The following is a 16,479-nucleotide window of genomic DNA, read 5'->3' as shown; positions in this document are numbered from 1 at the left end:
TGTATCAGCCGATGCGTCGAATCGCTGTGCCTTTGGAAGAAGCGGTTGACAGGAAACTGGATGAAATGTTGAACCGGGACATAATCGAGGTGAAAACTGGACCGACAACGTGGGTATCGCCATTAGTTGTAGTCGGAAAATCAAATGGAGAGCCTCGACTGTGCCTGGATCTACGAAGAGTCAACGAGGCTGTGTTGAGGGAACACCATCCGATGCCATCGGTTGACGATTACTTGGCGAAACTGGGGCGGGGACAGTTGTGGAGCAAACTCGACATCAAGGAAGCATTCCTTCAGATTGAGCTAGACGAGAATTCCAGAGACGCAACAACTTTCATTACGCGACGGGGTTTGTATCGCTTCAAGCGATTGCCGTTTGGCTTAGTTACAGCTCCTGAGCTGTTTCAAAAAGCAATGGATGAGACACTATCCGGTTGCGAGGGAACAGTCTGGTATCTCGATGATGTGCTTGTCGAAGGCCGAGACCTACAAGAACACGATCAGCGCTTGGAGCAGGTAAAGTTGTAATTTGATTAATCATAATAAAATCTCTTTTTTGTGATGGCAAATCCTGCTGTTTGACCTTTACTGAGCTTCTTCCCTAATACGCATTGTTGTTATTTCTGTCTTCCTGTCTGCAGGTCATAAAACGATTGAAAAACCGGGGCATTGAACTTAATTGGGAGAAATGCCAACTGCGAGTAACCGAATTGGACTTCTTGGGGCATAGAGTTTCTCGCTACGGAATTATGCCTGCAAAAAGTAAAATTCAAGCAATTCAATCGTTCCGTGAACCACAATGCGAAGCTGAAGTTCGCAGCTTTCTGGGGCTTGCGAATTATCTCAATAAGTTTGTACCGATGCTAGCTACCCTTGATGAACCACTGCGCAGGTTACTACACAAAGATACTAGGTTTGAATGGACACAGGAGCAATCCAAATCGTTCAACGCCATAAAAGAAGCTATGGGAAGAATTCAAAATTTGGGTTTCTACCGAGTTGAGGATCGCACAGCTGTCATCACTGATGCGAGCCCGTATGGACTAGGTGCCATGCTAATTCAATTTGATGAAGCTGATAGACATCGTGCCATTGGCTTTGCTTCCAAAGCTTTAACCGATACGGAGCGTCGCTATTGCCAGACGGAGAAGGAAGCCCTGGAAATAGTCTGGGGCGTTGAACGGTTTCAATATTATCTCCTGGGAAAATCATTTGACATCTTCACGGACTGCAAAGCATTAAGTTTTCTTTTCTCAAAAAGATCTAAGCCATGCTCGCGAATAGAAAGGTGGGTGCTGCGCCTACAGGCTTTCGACTATAGAATTGTATTCATGTCAGGGAAACACAATGTGGCTGACGCCTTGTCTCGGCTGCCAGTACAGGAAGCAACACCATTTGATCCGTCAGAGGAAATTTTCGTGCGAGAGGTAGCCACACATGCAGCTAGTTCTTCGGCTTCGCGCTGGAGTGATATTAAGGAAGGTAGCCAATCAGACCAAGAAATTCAGGAAGTCTTGGAACTACTGGTCAGTGGAGAGACACAAAAGTTGCCAATCACATATCGCGTGATCGCTAGCGAGCTTTGTGAGCTGGAAGGAGTTCTTCTTCGAGGAGATCGGATCGTTGTTCCGGTTTCTCTCAGAAATAGAGTTTTGGTAACTGCTCATGAAGGTCATCCAGGCATTACGATGATGAAAAACCACCTGAGGTCCAATGTATGGTGGCCCAAAATGGATGCTCATGTGGAACAATTCGTGAAAAACTGCAGGGGTTGTACTCTCGTTGGTGCTCCAGAACCTCCGGAGCCGTTGCTGCGAAGCCAGCTGCCTAGTTCTCCATGGCATACGATAGCGTTGGATTTTCTTGGTCCTTTGCCAGAAGGACAGCACCTCCTAGTAGTAATCGACTGTTATAGCCGATTCATTGAGGTATGCGAAATGGATACAACCACTACCAGCGATGTCATAAGGGAATTATCCATAATGTTCAGTCGTTACGGAATTCCACTTTCCATGAAAGCCGATAATGCCCCTCAACTTAGTGGAGAGTGCGCTGAGTTGAAGGAGTTTTGCGACGCGAACGGTGTTAAACTCCTGAACACCATCCCCTACTGGCCCCAATCTAACGGGGAAGTCGAACGGCAGAACCGTTAGATTTTGAAACGGCTTCGCATAGCTCAAGAGCTTGGACGAGATTGGCGACAGGAGCTGTATTTGTACCTACTGACGTACCACTCTACCAAGCATCCGACCACGGGCAAATCTCCAGGAGAGATTATGTTCGGCCGCCGCATTGAAAGCAAATTACCCACAGTTTCATCTTTTCAAGAAGATGCAGGAGTGAGAGAGAGGGATTTGGTAATAAAGGAGAAAGGGAAACTATACGCAGACAAAAGACGTGGGGCGATGGAAAGCTCTATTCAAGAGGGTGACCATGTACTGGTCAAACGGATGAGGAAGTCTAATAAACTTGACGCAGATTTCAGCAATGAAGAGTTTATTGTTCGTCGTAAGACAGGTACCGATACAGTGATCCAGTCAAAGGAAACTGGTAAGCAGTATAGAAGGACTTCAGCTCATCTTAAGAAGATTAGAGACCGTTCTGATTCATCTTCCTGTGAAGGACAACATTCCAAGCCATTGATGGATGTAGATACCAGCCCTGCCAAGGACGAGGAACCTGTTGATTCATTTCCTGCACTAGCCAAACGATCGAGACAACCACCAATGAAGCATCGCGACTACGTGCCACACTAGGACACCTACAGAAGTTTAAATGTATGTAAAATCCTTCATTAAACATGAATTCAATTACATGAATGAATAAAACTGTTTCGTTTGAACTAATTGTTAAAGCCCTTGTAAGGTATTCAATTTTCTTTATTCAAAGGGGGGGTTGTAGTATATTACACAACCTTGCTACTATGAGTACCATACCATAAGTATCATTAACTTTGTGCTCGTCGTCCATGATGCTGCTGTCACACACACTGATAAACAGGATTCGGTACCCAGGTCGGTGTGATAACAAGATCGTGGGAAGAGACACTTTTTGTTAGACTACGGGCACGACGAGACGCATTGTCACAGAATCAACAGTTTACACCATATCAGGTTCTAGCTGCAACTCTCCATCCTCAGTTCTGCTACACGCTCACAAAATTGTTGTGCATTTGGTGCTTGCTGCGCACCAGTATACAAGACACTGATCTTCCCGGTTGCCCTATATGGCCATGAATCATGGACATTGAAGGAAGTTGACCGGAGAGCTTTCGGGGTGTTAGAACGTAAAGTGCTGCGAACAATACTCGGCGGTAAACTAGAAAACGGCATCTGGCGGCGTCGCATGAATCACGAGTTGTACCAAGTGTATAAAGAGGTAGATGTCAAGCGCATAAAACACGGCAGGCTGCGTTGGGCTGGTCACGTCGCCCGTATGCCGGAAGAACGACAAGCAAAGATAGTATTCAACAGACAACCCGGAAGAGGCCGCCGACTTTGTGGTAGGCCGCGCACACGATGGCTTTTTGCGGTTGAGGAGGACTTAAGGGCACTTGACGTTCAGGGCGACTGGAAGCGATTGGCCCAGGACCGAGCCCAGTGGAGAAGACTCATCCATTCGGCGCAGATTCATCGTAGCGAATTGTAGCCCATCAAGTATCAAGTAAGTATCCTCATCGACGAGACGACGACGAACCGTGCGCGCGTTGCTGTTGCGGGCTAGAGGACGCCGTTAAGTCAATCTTGTCGGAATGACTGTTTGCTTTCGTCACCGGGGCAAGTTGTTCGGTCCGACTCGGAGACTTCGACAGCTCGGGGAATGTAGCCGAAGAGGTGAGTGGTTGCGCGGTAGGACCTACCAGTTTCTTGCTCAATGATTTCACACCGAACGATTTTTTCGGTGTTTGACGGTTGCCACTCTGCTTCGCTACGTTGGCGTAGCTCCTCTGCATCACCAGTATTTTTTTTATTCTGGACACGTGATATGCCAGAGTGTGCATGTTCTTTGCAGTGTTTGCTTGTGAGCACCTGCCCCTTGTACACCACGTACGCCTGCTGCCCATCGATAATAACCAAGTCGATATACCGAACTGTTCAGCTGTTGAGATTTTACAGGAATCCATAAAATAATTTAAGTGTGTAGTGAGCGCTGCCTGGTGGCAAAATTTTGAATCGACTGGCTCTAACAATGATAGCTCTTGAGCTACTAAACAATGTTGCCGAAGACGAAGGCTCCTAAGATATTTGTAAGCACCCGGGGTTCCAAAACCCCAACATCTTGCAGGTTCTCCTCGAACATAGCACAATGTACATTTAGTGCGGTAATGAATGTCGATATCACCCGCGAAGCAAACAAATCGACTGGATCCGTTGATGATCGTTATGCGGCTGTTACACCAGGTTCTCTGGATAATATCTTCCAGTGCAAAGTTGACCAATAGGCACGAAAGTTCATTGCCTTGCCAGTGCCCGGCTGGATTCAAACCAATCATACTGTTCTCCTGAATTCTTCTCAGTTTTGGATACCATTCATCGTCGTTCTGATCAATCTTCTAGGGTTTATTCACAAATTTCATAACGTCAAAAATGGCCATTTTCGACACCCACCCACCCTCTCGTAACGCTTTTTGTATGCATATTTTTCAAATTTTGTATGATCCGTAACATCACGAGGACACCCACCCACCCCCTCTAGCGTTATGAAATTTATGAATGGGCCCCTAAGCTTCTAAGGGAAAGCTGTTCTCGTTCATGATTTTCTAAAACTTCACGCTTTCGGTACTATCGTATGCCGCTTTGAAGTCGATGAAAAGGTGATACAGTGAGACCTGTAAGATTATCCGCATTGTACAGATCTGTTTCGTAGTCGATTCGTTGAGTACAGGTAAGTGATAGATAATCGAGTAAGATTGTCTTTTACAACGCTTTGTAGGTCACATTTAAAATGGCGTTCGCTCGTAACACTCACATTCCAATTTGTCGCCTTTCTTGTCGATGAAACATATTGCCCCTTCCTTCCACTGCTCCGGTTGCTGTTCTGTTCCTCACATTGTACCTATCCGCCGCTGCATATAAATGACCAGCATCTCTGGGCCAATCTTGATAGGTTCAACTCTGTTTTTCATTGTTCTTGAGCTGCTGAATGGCATCCTTAACATCCTTCAAAGTGAGAGATGGTTGGATATTCCTTGTCCACAGTACTTACATAGACATCTCCGCCTATGCCTTGACCCGTATTGTTTGTGTTCTTAGCACCATTCAAGTGTTCATGGAAGTGCTGCTTCCATATTTTGACCATCTCACGTTCATCTGACGCTCCCTTCCTTCCCTGAACATTTCGGCTCGCGGCACGAACCCACTGCTGAATGTGTTGAGCTTCTAAAAGAACTTCCGTGTTTCTTTAGACCGATACAACTGCTCCATCTCCTCGCAATCCACTTTCTTCAGGCGGCGTTCCGTCTTACGAAAGAGGCGGGTTTGATATTTCCATCCATCCGTTTCCATCTATCTATTACTATAATCGATGTTGTCTAGACTTCAACTCTCCTCCTAGATAACACTTATTAGGCTAATGAGTTTTGCCAGCTTTGCTTTGTAATGGTTTTGTAGGCATATTGGCAGCCATGGTTTTCAACACGCATGTTATTTATTTATTTATTTATTTATTTGGCAAATACTTGCTAAGTAAGGTACAACCTTTTTAATTTTAGCAATCGGAATTCAATAATACTTTATCGATCTTTTACTATTCAACTACTTAAAAACTACTTAATTCCTTCTACTATGATATATTCCCTTGATTTGATCTCTTACAAAATTAATCTTGGTCACGATGTGTGTCGTTCTTGAACTTAACTTTTCTGTCAACATTTTTTTAGCAGCTTTGATTATCTTCAAAGATAACGAGCTGTTCTGGGTTCCCATTAAATTCTCGCAGCTGTTTTAGCCACAATGCCTTGTACAGATTCCAATAGTGCTATAAATTCTGCTTCAGCAATGAATAATGACATACATATTTGTTTTCTAGAAGCACTGCTAACCGTTTCTCCATTCATCTTGCAGACGTACTCGCTATTTTATTTTCGATCTCTTCTATTTTCGGCCCAACCAGCATCCGATTAACCTACAATTCCTTCTGGTTCAGACAACTTGCTTAACCGTAACCGATAGTTGTTGGTACCTTCCAGATACTTCAGTTCGATCCAATCCTCTTGATTAGGTTGGCTGGAATTCCTGCTATTGATACAGCAGTTGCAATATCCCATCTTGTGTTGCAACATACAACAGCTTTCTTATAAGATTTTGATAATCTTTGTTCTCTGGCAACACTCTCCTTTTATTTTATCCTGGATCCAAGGAAATATTGCACTCCTTAGCCAGGGTGTCGACTCAATTTTGAAAATAAAATTCCCTGACTTTCCCTGACCTTCCAGTCGTTTTCCAGAAAAATTCCAGGCCACTCAATAGGTTAATTTGAACCGAAATTAGTACGATTTGTACAAGAAGATACATATCCGATAATTTGCATGATGTAAAGTTTATGATGTACAGGAATCGACTGTGATGGAGGTTATGTTTTTGGGGTTTTCGGTCTTCAGTCTCTGGGAATCATAAAGGTGTAGAACGGAAATCCGTTTATGATTCCCAGAGACTGAAAGCCGAAAACCCCAAAAACGTAAAGTTTATGTTATAGATCGTATGAATAAACTGAACAAAAGCTATTACTTTACTGAAATATATTTGTCAGATAACATTTTTAGCCTTTATTCAAATTGATATGTTAAAACTGAGTAATTGAACTAAGGTGTGCTATTACAATCATCCACGATGCTTCCTAAGTGTAAGAAATTTATCCTGAAATTTGGCTATTACTTTTTCCAGGTAAAATTCTAGCCATTGCCGAAGAACTTTTTTGGAGAATGGCTTCAAGAAATTCCACATAGATTTCTCAGAAATTCCTCTTGAAATTCCTAAACATATTTTTACAGATATTTCTTCAATAATTCTCCATGTCCCTTAGCAGCTCCTTATCTCCAGGGTTTTCTAAAAATTGTATTTCTTTCAATCTTGAATTTCTCCAAGAATAGAATTTGGATTTTTTAGGATTATTTCAAGAACACGTCTAAAGATATTTTTTAGGAATCACATAGAGTTTTTCCCAAAATGCTTTCATTTTTTTTTTCTTAGAATATTTTCAATAATGCTTCACGATGATTAGTTACAGGTATTTTTTTAGTTAATATTTTAGGATTCCGATCTGATCCGACTTGGTTCACTAGATTTATGCTCTTGAAAATTTGAGGTGTGGCTTCGTTGTATCTTCAATTTAAGGTGGTTATAGACAAAGCCAAATTTCGAATTTTCAAGCTCACAGATCTAGAAAACCTGACAACCGTTCGCGTTGAAAATTTGATAGGTTGGTTGCATTCTGAAATGCTCAAACGATCAAATTTTCAGTTCAGAGCTCTGTTTGGTTCTTTAGACTAGTGCTCTTGAAAATTCAAGGTAGGGCCTCGTATTATAATCATCTTGACGGAATGCATTCAGGGATTGAATTATGCGCTAATAATAAGTGTTCATATGCTCCTCTTGAATTTGTCGTGCCTTCAGCAACGGTCCGAAGAACTCCTCCAAGAATTCTTTTATAAGTATCTCCAAGTAATCTCACAAAGTATCAAGAGCTTATTGAATTGGTAGATGAAAGAACCGAATTTAGTACTATACCATTTAATTCCACTAGAGTTTGTATCCTTTGACAGATACGCGTATTTTGACCTCAACTGTAAGGCCGTGTTCAGTGTCGTGTACTAGACTCGACTTCAGATTATTTCAAACAATATTCCTGGAATTTCTGCTTTTCAATAATGTTCTGGAGAATTTCCTGGGTATATTATAGAATAATAGAAATTTCCTGGGTATATTCTAAGAAAAAAAATGCTCATATCTATGAGAAAGCTCCTGATTAAAATTTTGCAGAAAGGCGGTATTATCTGAACAAACTATTTTCAGAAACAACTTGAAAAAATAAACAAGAAATATCTTGTCCATATCCTGATATCTGCAACATCCGTATTTTTAACAAATTAACCAAACAGTGTTAAGAGCTGAACAATTGATCGATTGATCACCACCAGCCAGTAACCAATTTTTTTTTCAAATAAATTATTGTTTGATTCATCAGATTTATGCTCTTGGAATTTCGAGATTATAGGCTTTTATTCATCATCACTTAAATACGAGAATCCTTATTGGTTTTTGTCTATACTTAGTTTCACCAGTTCTTCTTGGATATTTTGAGCAAACTTGTAAGGATTGACATAATTTGATGGATTGGACTCCATTTTTTCAAGATTTTGAGCGAATGCGCCAAACTAGGCATTGAGTTGATCTAGGAAACTTAACAACAAAATATGTTTAAAGCAATCCACGTCAATTTCGAAGAAGTTGTTCGGAGAGTACTGTTGATGCTTTTTAATTCAGAAAATTTGAATTCTGAGGGTAAATACAAGCAGTAAAGTACAGTTTACTCTATCATGAATAAGAGTATTCCCTCAATGGTTAACTGCTATTTTAAAATATTGATTACCCTTCTTATTCCCAGATAGCCGTAGCGGTAAACGCGCAGTTATTCAGCAAGACCAAGCTGAGGGTCATGGGTTCGAATCCCACCGGTCGAGGATCTTTTCGGGTTGGAAATTTTCTCGACTTCCCAGGGCATAGAGTATCTTCGTACCTGCCACACGATATACACATGCAAAAATGGTCAATTGGCATAGAAAGCTCTCAGTTAATAACTGTGGAAGTGCTCATAAGAACACTAAGCTGAGCAGCAGGCTTTGTCCCAGTTGGGACGTAACGCCAGAAAGAAGAAGAAGAACCCTTTTTATTCCATATATCGTAATGCTGACTTAGCCTGAACAATAACTTTCCAGACAATCAACTCGTTTGATGTTGTAGTATTGATGTTTTTTTTCCCTGACCTCAAGTGAAATTCCCTGACTTTCCCTGACCTTCCAGGTCAAAAATTTAATTCCCTGACATTCCCTGACTTTCCAGGTTTTTCCAGGTAGTCGACACCCTGTTAGCTTCATTCCACCCGCTCGAAACAATGATGTCATTGATATATCATCGCAGACTCAAAAAATAATCTCCATCTTGATTCTTATCAATTTCCATGCCAAGGTAGTGATGAATTTCTCTCATCTCGGTGATCTCAAACGACTGTCTGAATGATATTAAAATTTCTTCTAGCATTTGGATACTCCTGCTTGCCACAATGAGACCGTCCACATATACTAGTACGTAGCACCAAGAACCTTGCGGGCATTTCCGATATGGTCCGATTTACACCTTTTAAATCCTTGTCGAATGAATTCTTGGTGTAACTTGTGATTCCATGATCTAGCTGCCTGCTTGAATCCGTACAAACGTTTCAATAGTTTACAAGCTTTTGTTTCGTTGCCTTTCGAGGTGAATCCATTTGTTGGCTTCATATATATCAACTCCTGAAGATCCCATTGAAGAAGGCTGTCTTGATATCATACTGCTTGGCAATCATTCGTTCGTCTCGACAGCAAATCGCCAAGTCGTCCAGTTCTCTCTGCAGAATCCAATATTTGTCATTTTATCGCGTTTCTGGTCCAGAAACGGATTCTTGGAAATGAGTAGCAGAATGAACAAATTCAGATTCAGAGTAACAAATTCTTCGAATAAAGTTAGGTTACTACGATCGCTGTCGTCTGGACTTCAACATACGCGAGTGCAGTGGCGACTTTCGGTGGCTTTAGTCGCTGTCTAGATCACAACGAGGCAACCGTCGATACCATGCATTGTTGATAACGGATAGTTCTGGGCGAAGTTCAACCAACACTGGATGGAATCGATCAGAATCGACGTTAGCGCCACAATGAGTCCTGATATCTGTGGTGATGATCTCCAGATATATCAATACGAAAGGGTGTCCTGGAAGTAGGTGTTGCGGATGGCCATATTCTTGGAGACGGTGAAATCAATCACTCGTAGATCATATTCGTTCGTCAACGGTGAGCGCTGAAATTTCCAATAGTCTGTCTGGTTTCTTCTTTCTGGTCAACCTGTGTCGAAATCTTCTTTGATGATATTTGATCGACCACACTATTAACTATTCTATTGACCACATAACATACATTCAAAAATGCGGTCGATGTACAGTGACGAGTATATGTCATTCGTTTGTCTGTGGTGATACACTAGAATGAGTAATCAAAAATCATTACGAATAAGGTGATTATGATCAATTCATCCTTTTAACGTTCAACGCTCCGTCATCGTAATCATCGTCATCATCGAAACTTCAAAAGCAGTTTTTCTGTCAAAAACTAAAAATTATTCGATGAAAATTTGTTCACTGTGTTTCGGTTGGAGAATAGATTATAGTGAAAAAAATTTCCTATAAATTTTCTTGATTTTGAACGAAAAAACTGCTTTTGAAAATTCCGAAATCATTGACGGATCCTGCCCCCTTAAACCAAGTCATTGATATAGATATATGATCGGGAAATATGTATATCATAATGTGCAATTTACTTACTGTTTTCGATGGTCGGATCATACGAATCCACAAATTGCCCTTCGACGAACTGAATACTGAGCGAAGACTTTCCTGTATTGGGGAAGAGAAAACGGAAGGACAAACATCAGCTGAGATTCGATAAACATACATATATAGATAGGACCTAAAGCACAGGAGACGAAGCTGTGTTGTATTAGACCTGTACAAAATAGGGTGATTCAAAATCACCAATTTAATATAGAATGCTGTAATTCAATATTAAGTAATATAATGTATTATAAGCACTCGGCCTTTTTTTTGTTGATTTTAACGGATGTTCTAAATGTCCCAAAAACTTCATGAAATATATGCCCTAGATTTACATGCGTAAGCAGTAGCATATTGTTGCTTTTCAAATATGGCATAAACTCTCAACTCTTCATTTAAGTCCTCATATATTCGATGTGGTTCTTCATCGAATATATGAGCGTTAGGATCTACGAGAGTAACCAGTGTTCAATGGTTCTCCACAATCACCGCGGGAAGAATGTTTATTAGTGAGGTGGGAAAAAAATTGGGAGTCACCTTTGTCGTTAATGCAATCCATGGGTAGGGAATACGATTTTTACTGAAAACTAGTTTTGCATTTTTGCCTCCGGTGAAAAGATATTGGTAGGAGATTTTAAAAAATCTACATTCATAATGTCGAACTATTTATAAGTTATTTTTAGAAATTGCGAAAAAAGAAAAAAAAAATGCGTATATTCAAATTATATCAAACAGGAATAAGCGTTTATGACGACACTTGTAGTGACGGACAATCCACAGTTTGTTAGAAAATTACATAAACGTAACGTTGTCATGGAACAAATATGTTATCATAAGCATGAAACGAGTTCACCAGTTGGTAATCCATTACACTGCGGAACACGTTTTTGTCTCCAGCACCAAAATACCGCTATTCACTTAATTAGGGGTTGCTGAATCCATTGCCGTTTTCAGAAATATCATAGCACGTCTAGTTTTTGAGATATTGACTGTTGAAAATGCAAAAAATGACTATTTCAGGCAACTTGCATGCAAGTTTACCAGCTTGTAAGGTACAATATTGGCTTAATTTGCCACAGAATTCAAACTTTATGTATATAACAATACTTATCATCAAAGTTTGTATTAATTTCGATACGGAAAAAATATTTTTTGATGGTTTAGAGAATTGTTGTATTTTTCCATATAGAAGAAACGAAGAATTTTGTATGGAGACTGCAAGCATGTTATAAAAATCGGTTTAATCGAAATTTAATCGCGCAATTTCAATCAAATTACGTCTGAAATGAAAGTTTAAGTTCTATTTTGCATGTTTGGTGGATTAGATTACAAAAAAGTATGATAAATTGCACTTTAAATTTCATGTAAACATTAATAAAACCAGTGTTTTATACAACTTTGGCGACCTGTAGCTAACAATTGTGACGTGCTGGAACATTTCTGAGAATGGCACCAGATTCAGCAACCCCAAATCTACTAGAGACACATAATTTGATCCTTGAGACACGCAAAAATGTCATTTTTGTTACGCTGTGTTATCGACTGAATACGACAGAACCAATGGATCAAACACTATGTTATAAACACATAACAACATAATTTCAACGAAAACATTTTTTTTACTGAAGTGATCTTAAGGTTTTGTCCGTCACTCTATGTATTTTAGGCCAAAGCATCTAAAAATTAATTCCTCTCAAGTACATTTCCGATTGTCAAAAAATGGTTCACCCTACGCGTAGAAAACTGAAAGATACATATAGCGCACATCGACGCGACAGTTGCCTTCATTTCACAGATGCCCAATATTTGAACATTGTTTATTTTCGCTATCACTTAGCGCCTTCCTCCTTCGATGCAATATAATGGTCTTTAAACACCGCACAAGCAGAAAGAAGCCTAAGTCGCGATCGAGAATAATAACCCCGTCAATTTATTATTGCAATCGCCGAAGGAATCATTTTATCGCATGGTGTTTTATTTTGCCAATTTCGTGCGGTTTTTGAATAGCGTCTAAGGCTTGGAATTTAGCGATAGTTTGGAGATGTTTTTTTTACATACTAAAACACTTCTTTCGATGTAAAACGATGTTTGATCAATCCACCTAGCAGTGAGATATAAAATAAAAATTCGAAACATAGACATATGATGATTTTTCAGGGTCATTTACTTACAACGTCATATATCTTCCACCAGGTTTGCGTGTTACTAATAAAATACATACAATACAAATACAAATAGAATAAAATAAAAAAAATCTTAAAAAGTACACCTCGAAACACCTCATCTGAATGTTTCAAAAACAATATGTTTTCTATCTCACTGCCAGATGGATTGATTACAATACTTTTACAGCGCAGGGCTGGTAGCGACTGAGTGTCCTAAAAGTAGGAACCTTAGAGACCTCATGCCTGAAGAAGCGACAAAACAGGAACCAAGAGAACAGAGAGAAACCAAATAGGAATCAAGTGGTTAGAGTTTTCAGAATTTTTCAGAAAATCCGACAAGCCATTTTGCTAGGGATATTTTGATTTTTTTAAATTTCTGGCAACATTAAGACAAGTATTGAGGACTGTTCATTTTATATTATTATTATTATTATTATGCTTTATTAGAGACACTTTACCACTTATCTGAGTGGCATTCGTGTCTGTGTTCATTTTATTTTTTTTTTATTTTTTATAAACACTTTGTGCATGCTATATCATTTTATTTTATTTTTGTTTCTCCTGTTTTGGAGCGTCTTGCTGGGTAGTGCTTCGTGAAGCCCAAGCAGGACAGTTTTTACATTCAGAAATGGAATAGTGAAAAGTGAAAAATGAAAAAGTGATTTGTTTGATTTGTGTCCTCAGTACTGTTGGTTTTTGGCTGCCCTAAGTTCACCGAACCATCCGAAGTGACAGGCAGCACATAAATTTAGAGAATCAATCCGGTGAGTTTGTTCCAGTATGATACTTTTTCTTTTGTGAGCCTTCCGGATCGTTTTTGTCCGCGTCGTGGATCTTCTGATCGTTTCTTGAACGGAAAATGTTATTTTCGGAGTTTGATAATAATGTTCAGATTGCGCATTCTGTCCGGGCGGGTGTTACGCAACTAACAATCGGTCGTGGATGCTTTTTAACCGTTCGATGACCCTGGAGGGATCGATTCTGCTTTTCGTATAATTTTGAGCAGAAAAACCGACTGTGTTATCCTAGGGTGTTTAGTTCGAACGCGCTTCCTTTCGTTTTTCGATTATCTAAAAATGCAGTACCACCCAGTACAGTTTTTCAATGGGCACAGTACAGTTTTTCAGTAGGCGTGATTTTTTTTACGCGTATCGTTATTTTATATAATCCGATGACCCTGGAGGGATCGGTTTTGCTTTTTACTGGTTATTGAGCAAAAATATTACTGCACAATCGACAAGCATTTCGCGAAACACTATTTATACTATAAATAAGCTATTGTTTTCTCTTTTGATTGCCGGCATTCAAAAGATTAATTTGAAAACGCTTAAACAATAAATATTTATGGTCTATCGCCAGCTTTCTAGGCGAATCCTGACAATATACCTTCCCCAACCTCCAACTCCGTAGCACTTATGAGGATGTCGCTGGGTCGGTGGCCTCTCATTAAGTAAGTGCTACATCAACATTTCCTTCCCCTATCCCAAGTTACGGTAAAAATTGAGCGTGGCCGGGAATAGCGATATTCATGCTTTTAGTATTCTTGTTTATGATTTGAACAAGGTATACTCCCCTGCCTTGTTCTTGAAAGTAGTCAGGATGAGATTATTAAAAAGAAACATGAATGTTGCTAGTATCCAATCTACGAAGTATACCGTAACTACGCTAACGCTAACGCTATATCATTTTATTTTAATTTATCAATAAAATCGCAACCAGTTTTTTGTACATCGTTCGACTAATATTGTACGATGTTGTGATAGAAAAAATGGTTTGCAGCATCATCAAAGCCTCTTGAAAATCAAGTTTTTTTTTCCAAATACCGTTTTGGTTATACTCCGAATACTTAAGGCCAACAGTGACACTGTGGTCATTCTGTCTCATATTCCGAACACCTTGATGATTCAATTTCCGAACAGCACGAATAAATCGTATTTTCGCAAATAAATTCATCAGAGCTAGTTTTACTGACCTCAAACTAAATGATCATCACTACTCCCGAGGTATAAAATAGATTAAAATATGATTAAATTGAATTGTAATTGGCTGCCATTTCCTGCTTATTTGATGATATAGTTCAGCGAAACATTTCAACCACATCGCCATACAAAAATCGATCGTTCGGAATTTGAGACAAAACGGTACCGTGATGCATCATTACCCGGACACTTAAGCAACGCCGAAACTTCAAACACTGATTTAACCCTCCAGTCGTCGCGCGATTTGCCACCGTCAGAACCACCACGCTACTGTTGTGAACGAAAAGCGAGGTTTTTTCAACAGTGTTGTACAAAATACAACAGCGCGACGACTGAAGTGTTAAATATGTTTTTGGGATATCTAGTATAAGTGTTATTGTTTTCCATATAGGTATACGTCAAAACATTGTATCATGGACAAACATGATAGTAAATTATGCAAGTATAACATGTAAAATGTTAATTTAATTAGGCAATTCGTATTCTTAAATCCGGACACATTCATCAAAATGCCGGTCGCTTTTGAATCGAAATCCGGACAGATACGTTTGAGTTGAAAATATACACAAAAAAATAATAAAATACACTTAACTCTAATTGAAAATCTAAAATATGATAAAATAAGAATTATAAATATACTTAAAAAAAAGAGAACGGCCAAAACTTAAAAAAAATTACAATTGTTTCACATGCACTCCTTGCCAACAACCTGCATTTTAGGTTCACAGAAATAATCCTTAGTTTTAACATTTCTCTTGCGTAAACCCATTCTCTACTGACTTATTACACTCTTTGTTTTGTAATCATACAGTTTTACATCAATTCACATCAAAATATTTTCCAAACGCACTAAATATCAGGTTTCCACTATATTTCCGGGTTAATGATCGATAGCCTATAAATCCGGACAGCAATTGAGGCAATCTGTGTTCACACTACAAAAGCTTATTTTCTAACATTTTTCTCACAATTTGATGCACACACTTGAACACTATTATTATATACACTTCGCAGATAGGCACATCATTTAGTATAATTTGTGACCTCATCTTAACTCGAAAGTGGCTGACATTCTTGCCGAAAATTTGACTAAGGGATTTAGTTCTTTGGGGGAATGATTTTTGATATTTTATTGCAAAGGATTACTAGATGAAACCAGGGCTGTCCATTTTCAATTCATTGAACGTATTTTCAGTCCCCAACTGACTGACTCAAGCTTCCCTTTCGATTGAAACTCTACTGTTTCGTTTCAATCCGACAAACATTTCCTTTCATCGCAGCAAGCGTAGTCTTTCATTTCTTTCGTGCCGCCTGTGCGTCGCGCGTCATTTATCAGAGCCTCACCGCAGCAAGCTAGTCTTTCAATCGGTAGTCTCTAGCTGTAGGAGCTGATTAATTCAAATGAACGACGTGGTGGCCCGCATACTTTCTCTATCTTAATTTATTACCTAACCAGTTATATACATTACTATTGCAAAAAATATGTAAAATCCAATTTGAAACATTTTGATAGATTTCAATGAAATCAAATGAAACGAAATTCTTACTCTTTCATTCCACCTTTCTTGTTCGCTGCTTTCAATAAGGTAACGAAACGAATGAGTGGCGAAAGAAGAACGAAGCGACGCAGTTGTTCGTCACCATCGAGACGACGCAGCCAAGCCTTCGTGTTTCACAAAATGCTTTCGTAAATGCACAGCCCTGGATGAAACTATAAATTAAAATGAACGGATATAGTGAAAGATATGAATATAAATT

The 16,479-nt window shown here is 39.4% G+C and overlaps 1 protein-coding gene across 2 annotated transcripts in view; it reads right to left on the bottom strand.

Moving 5' to 3' along the window:
• The window catches only part of LOC5570234 (GTP-binding protein Rheb homolog), a 35,666-nt gene that overhangs the window by 5,528 nt on the left and 13,659 nt on the right, over positions 1 to 16,479 (bottom strand). For both annotated transcript variants that reach the window (XM_021855794.1, XM_001658963.2), the window contains one exon: positions 10,569 to 10,640. In XM_021855794.1, coding sequence (XP_021711486.1) covers positions 10,569 to 10,640 — 72 coding nt within the window. The remainder of the gene's footprint in view (positions 1 to 10,568; positions 10,641 to 16,479) is intronic.

Source organism: Aedes aegypti, chromosome 3 (assembly GCF_002204515.2).
Source record: "Aedes aegypti strain LVP_AGWG chromosome 3, AaegL5.0 Primary Assembly, whole genome shotgun sequence".
Lineage (NCBI taxonomy): Eukaryota > Metazoa > Arthropoda > Insecta > Diptera > Culicidae > Aedes > Aedes aegypti.
This window is presented reverse-complemented; position numbering and strand designations above follow the sequence as displayed.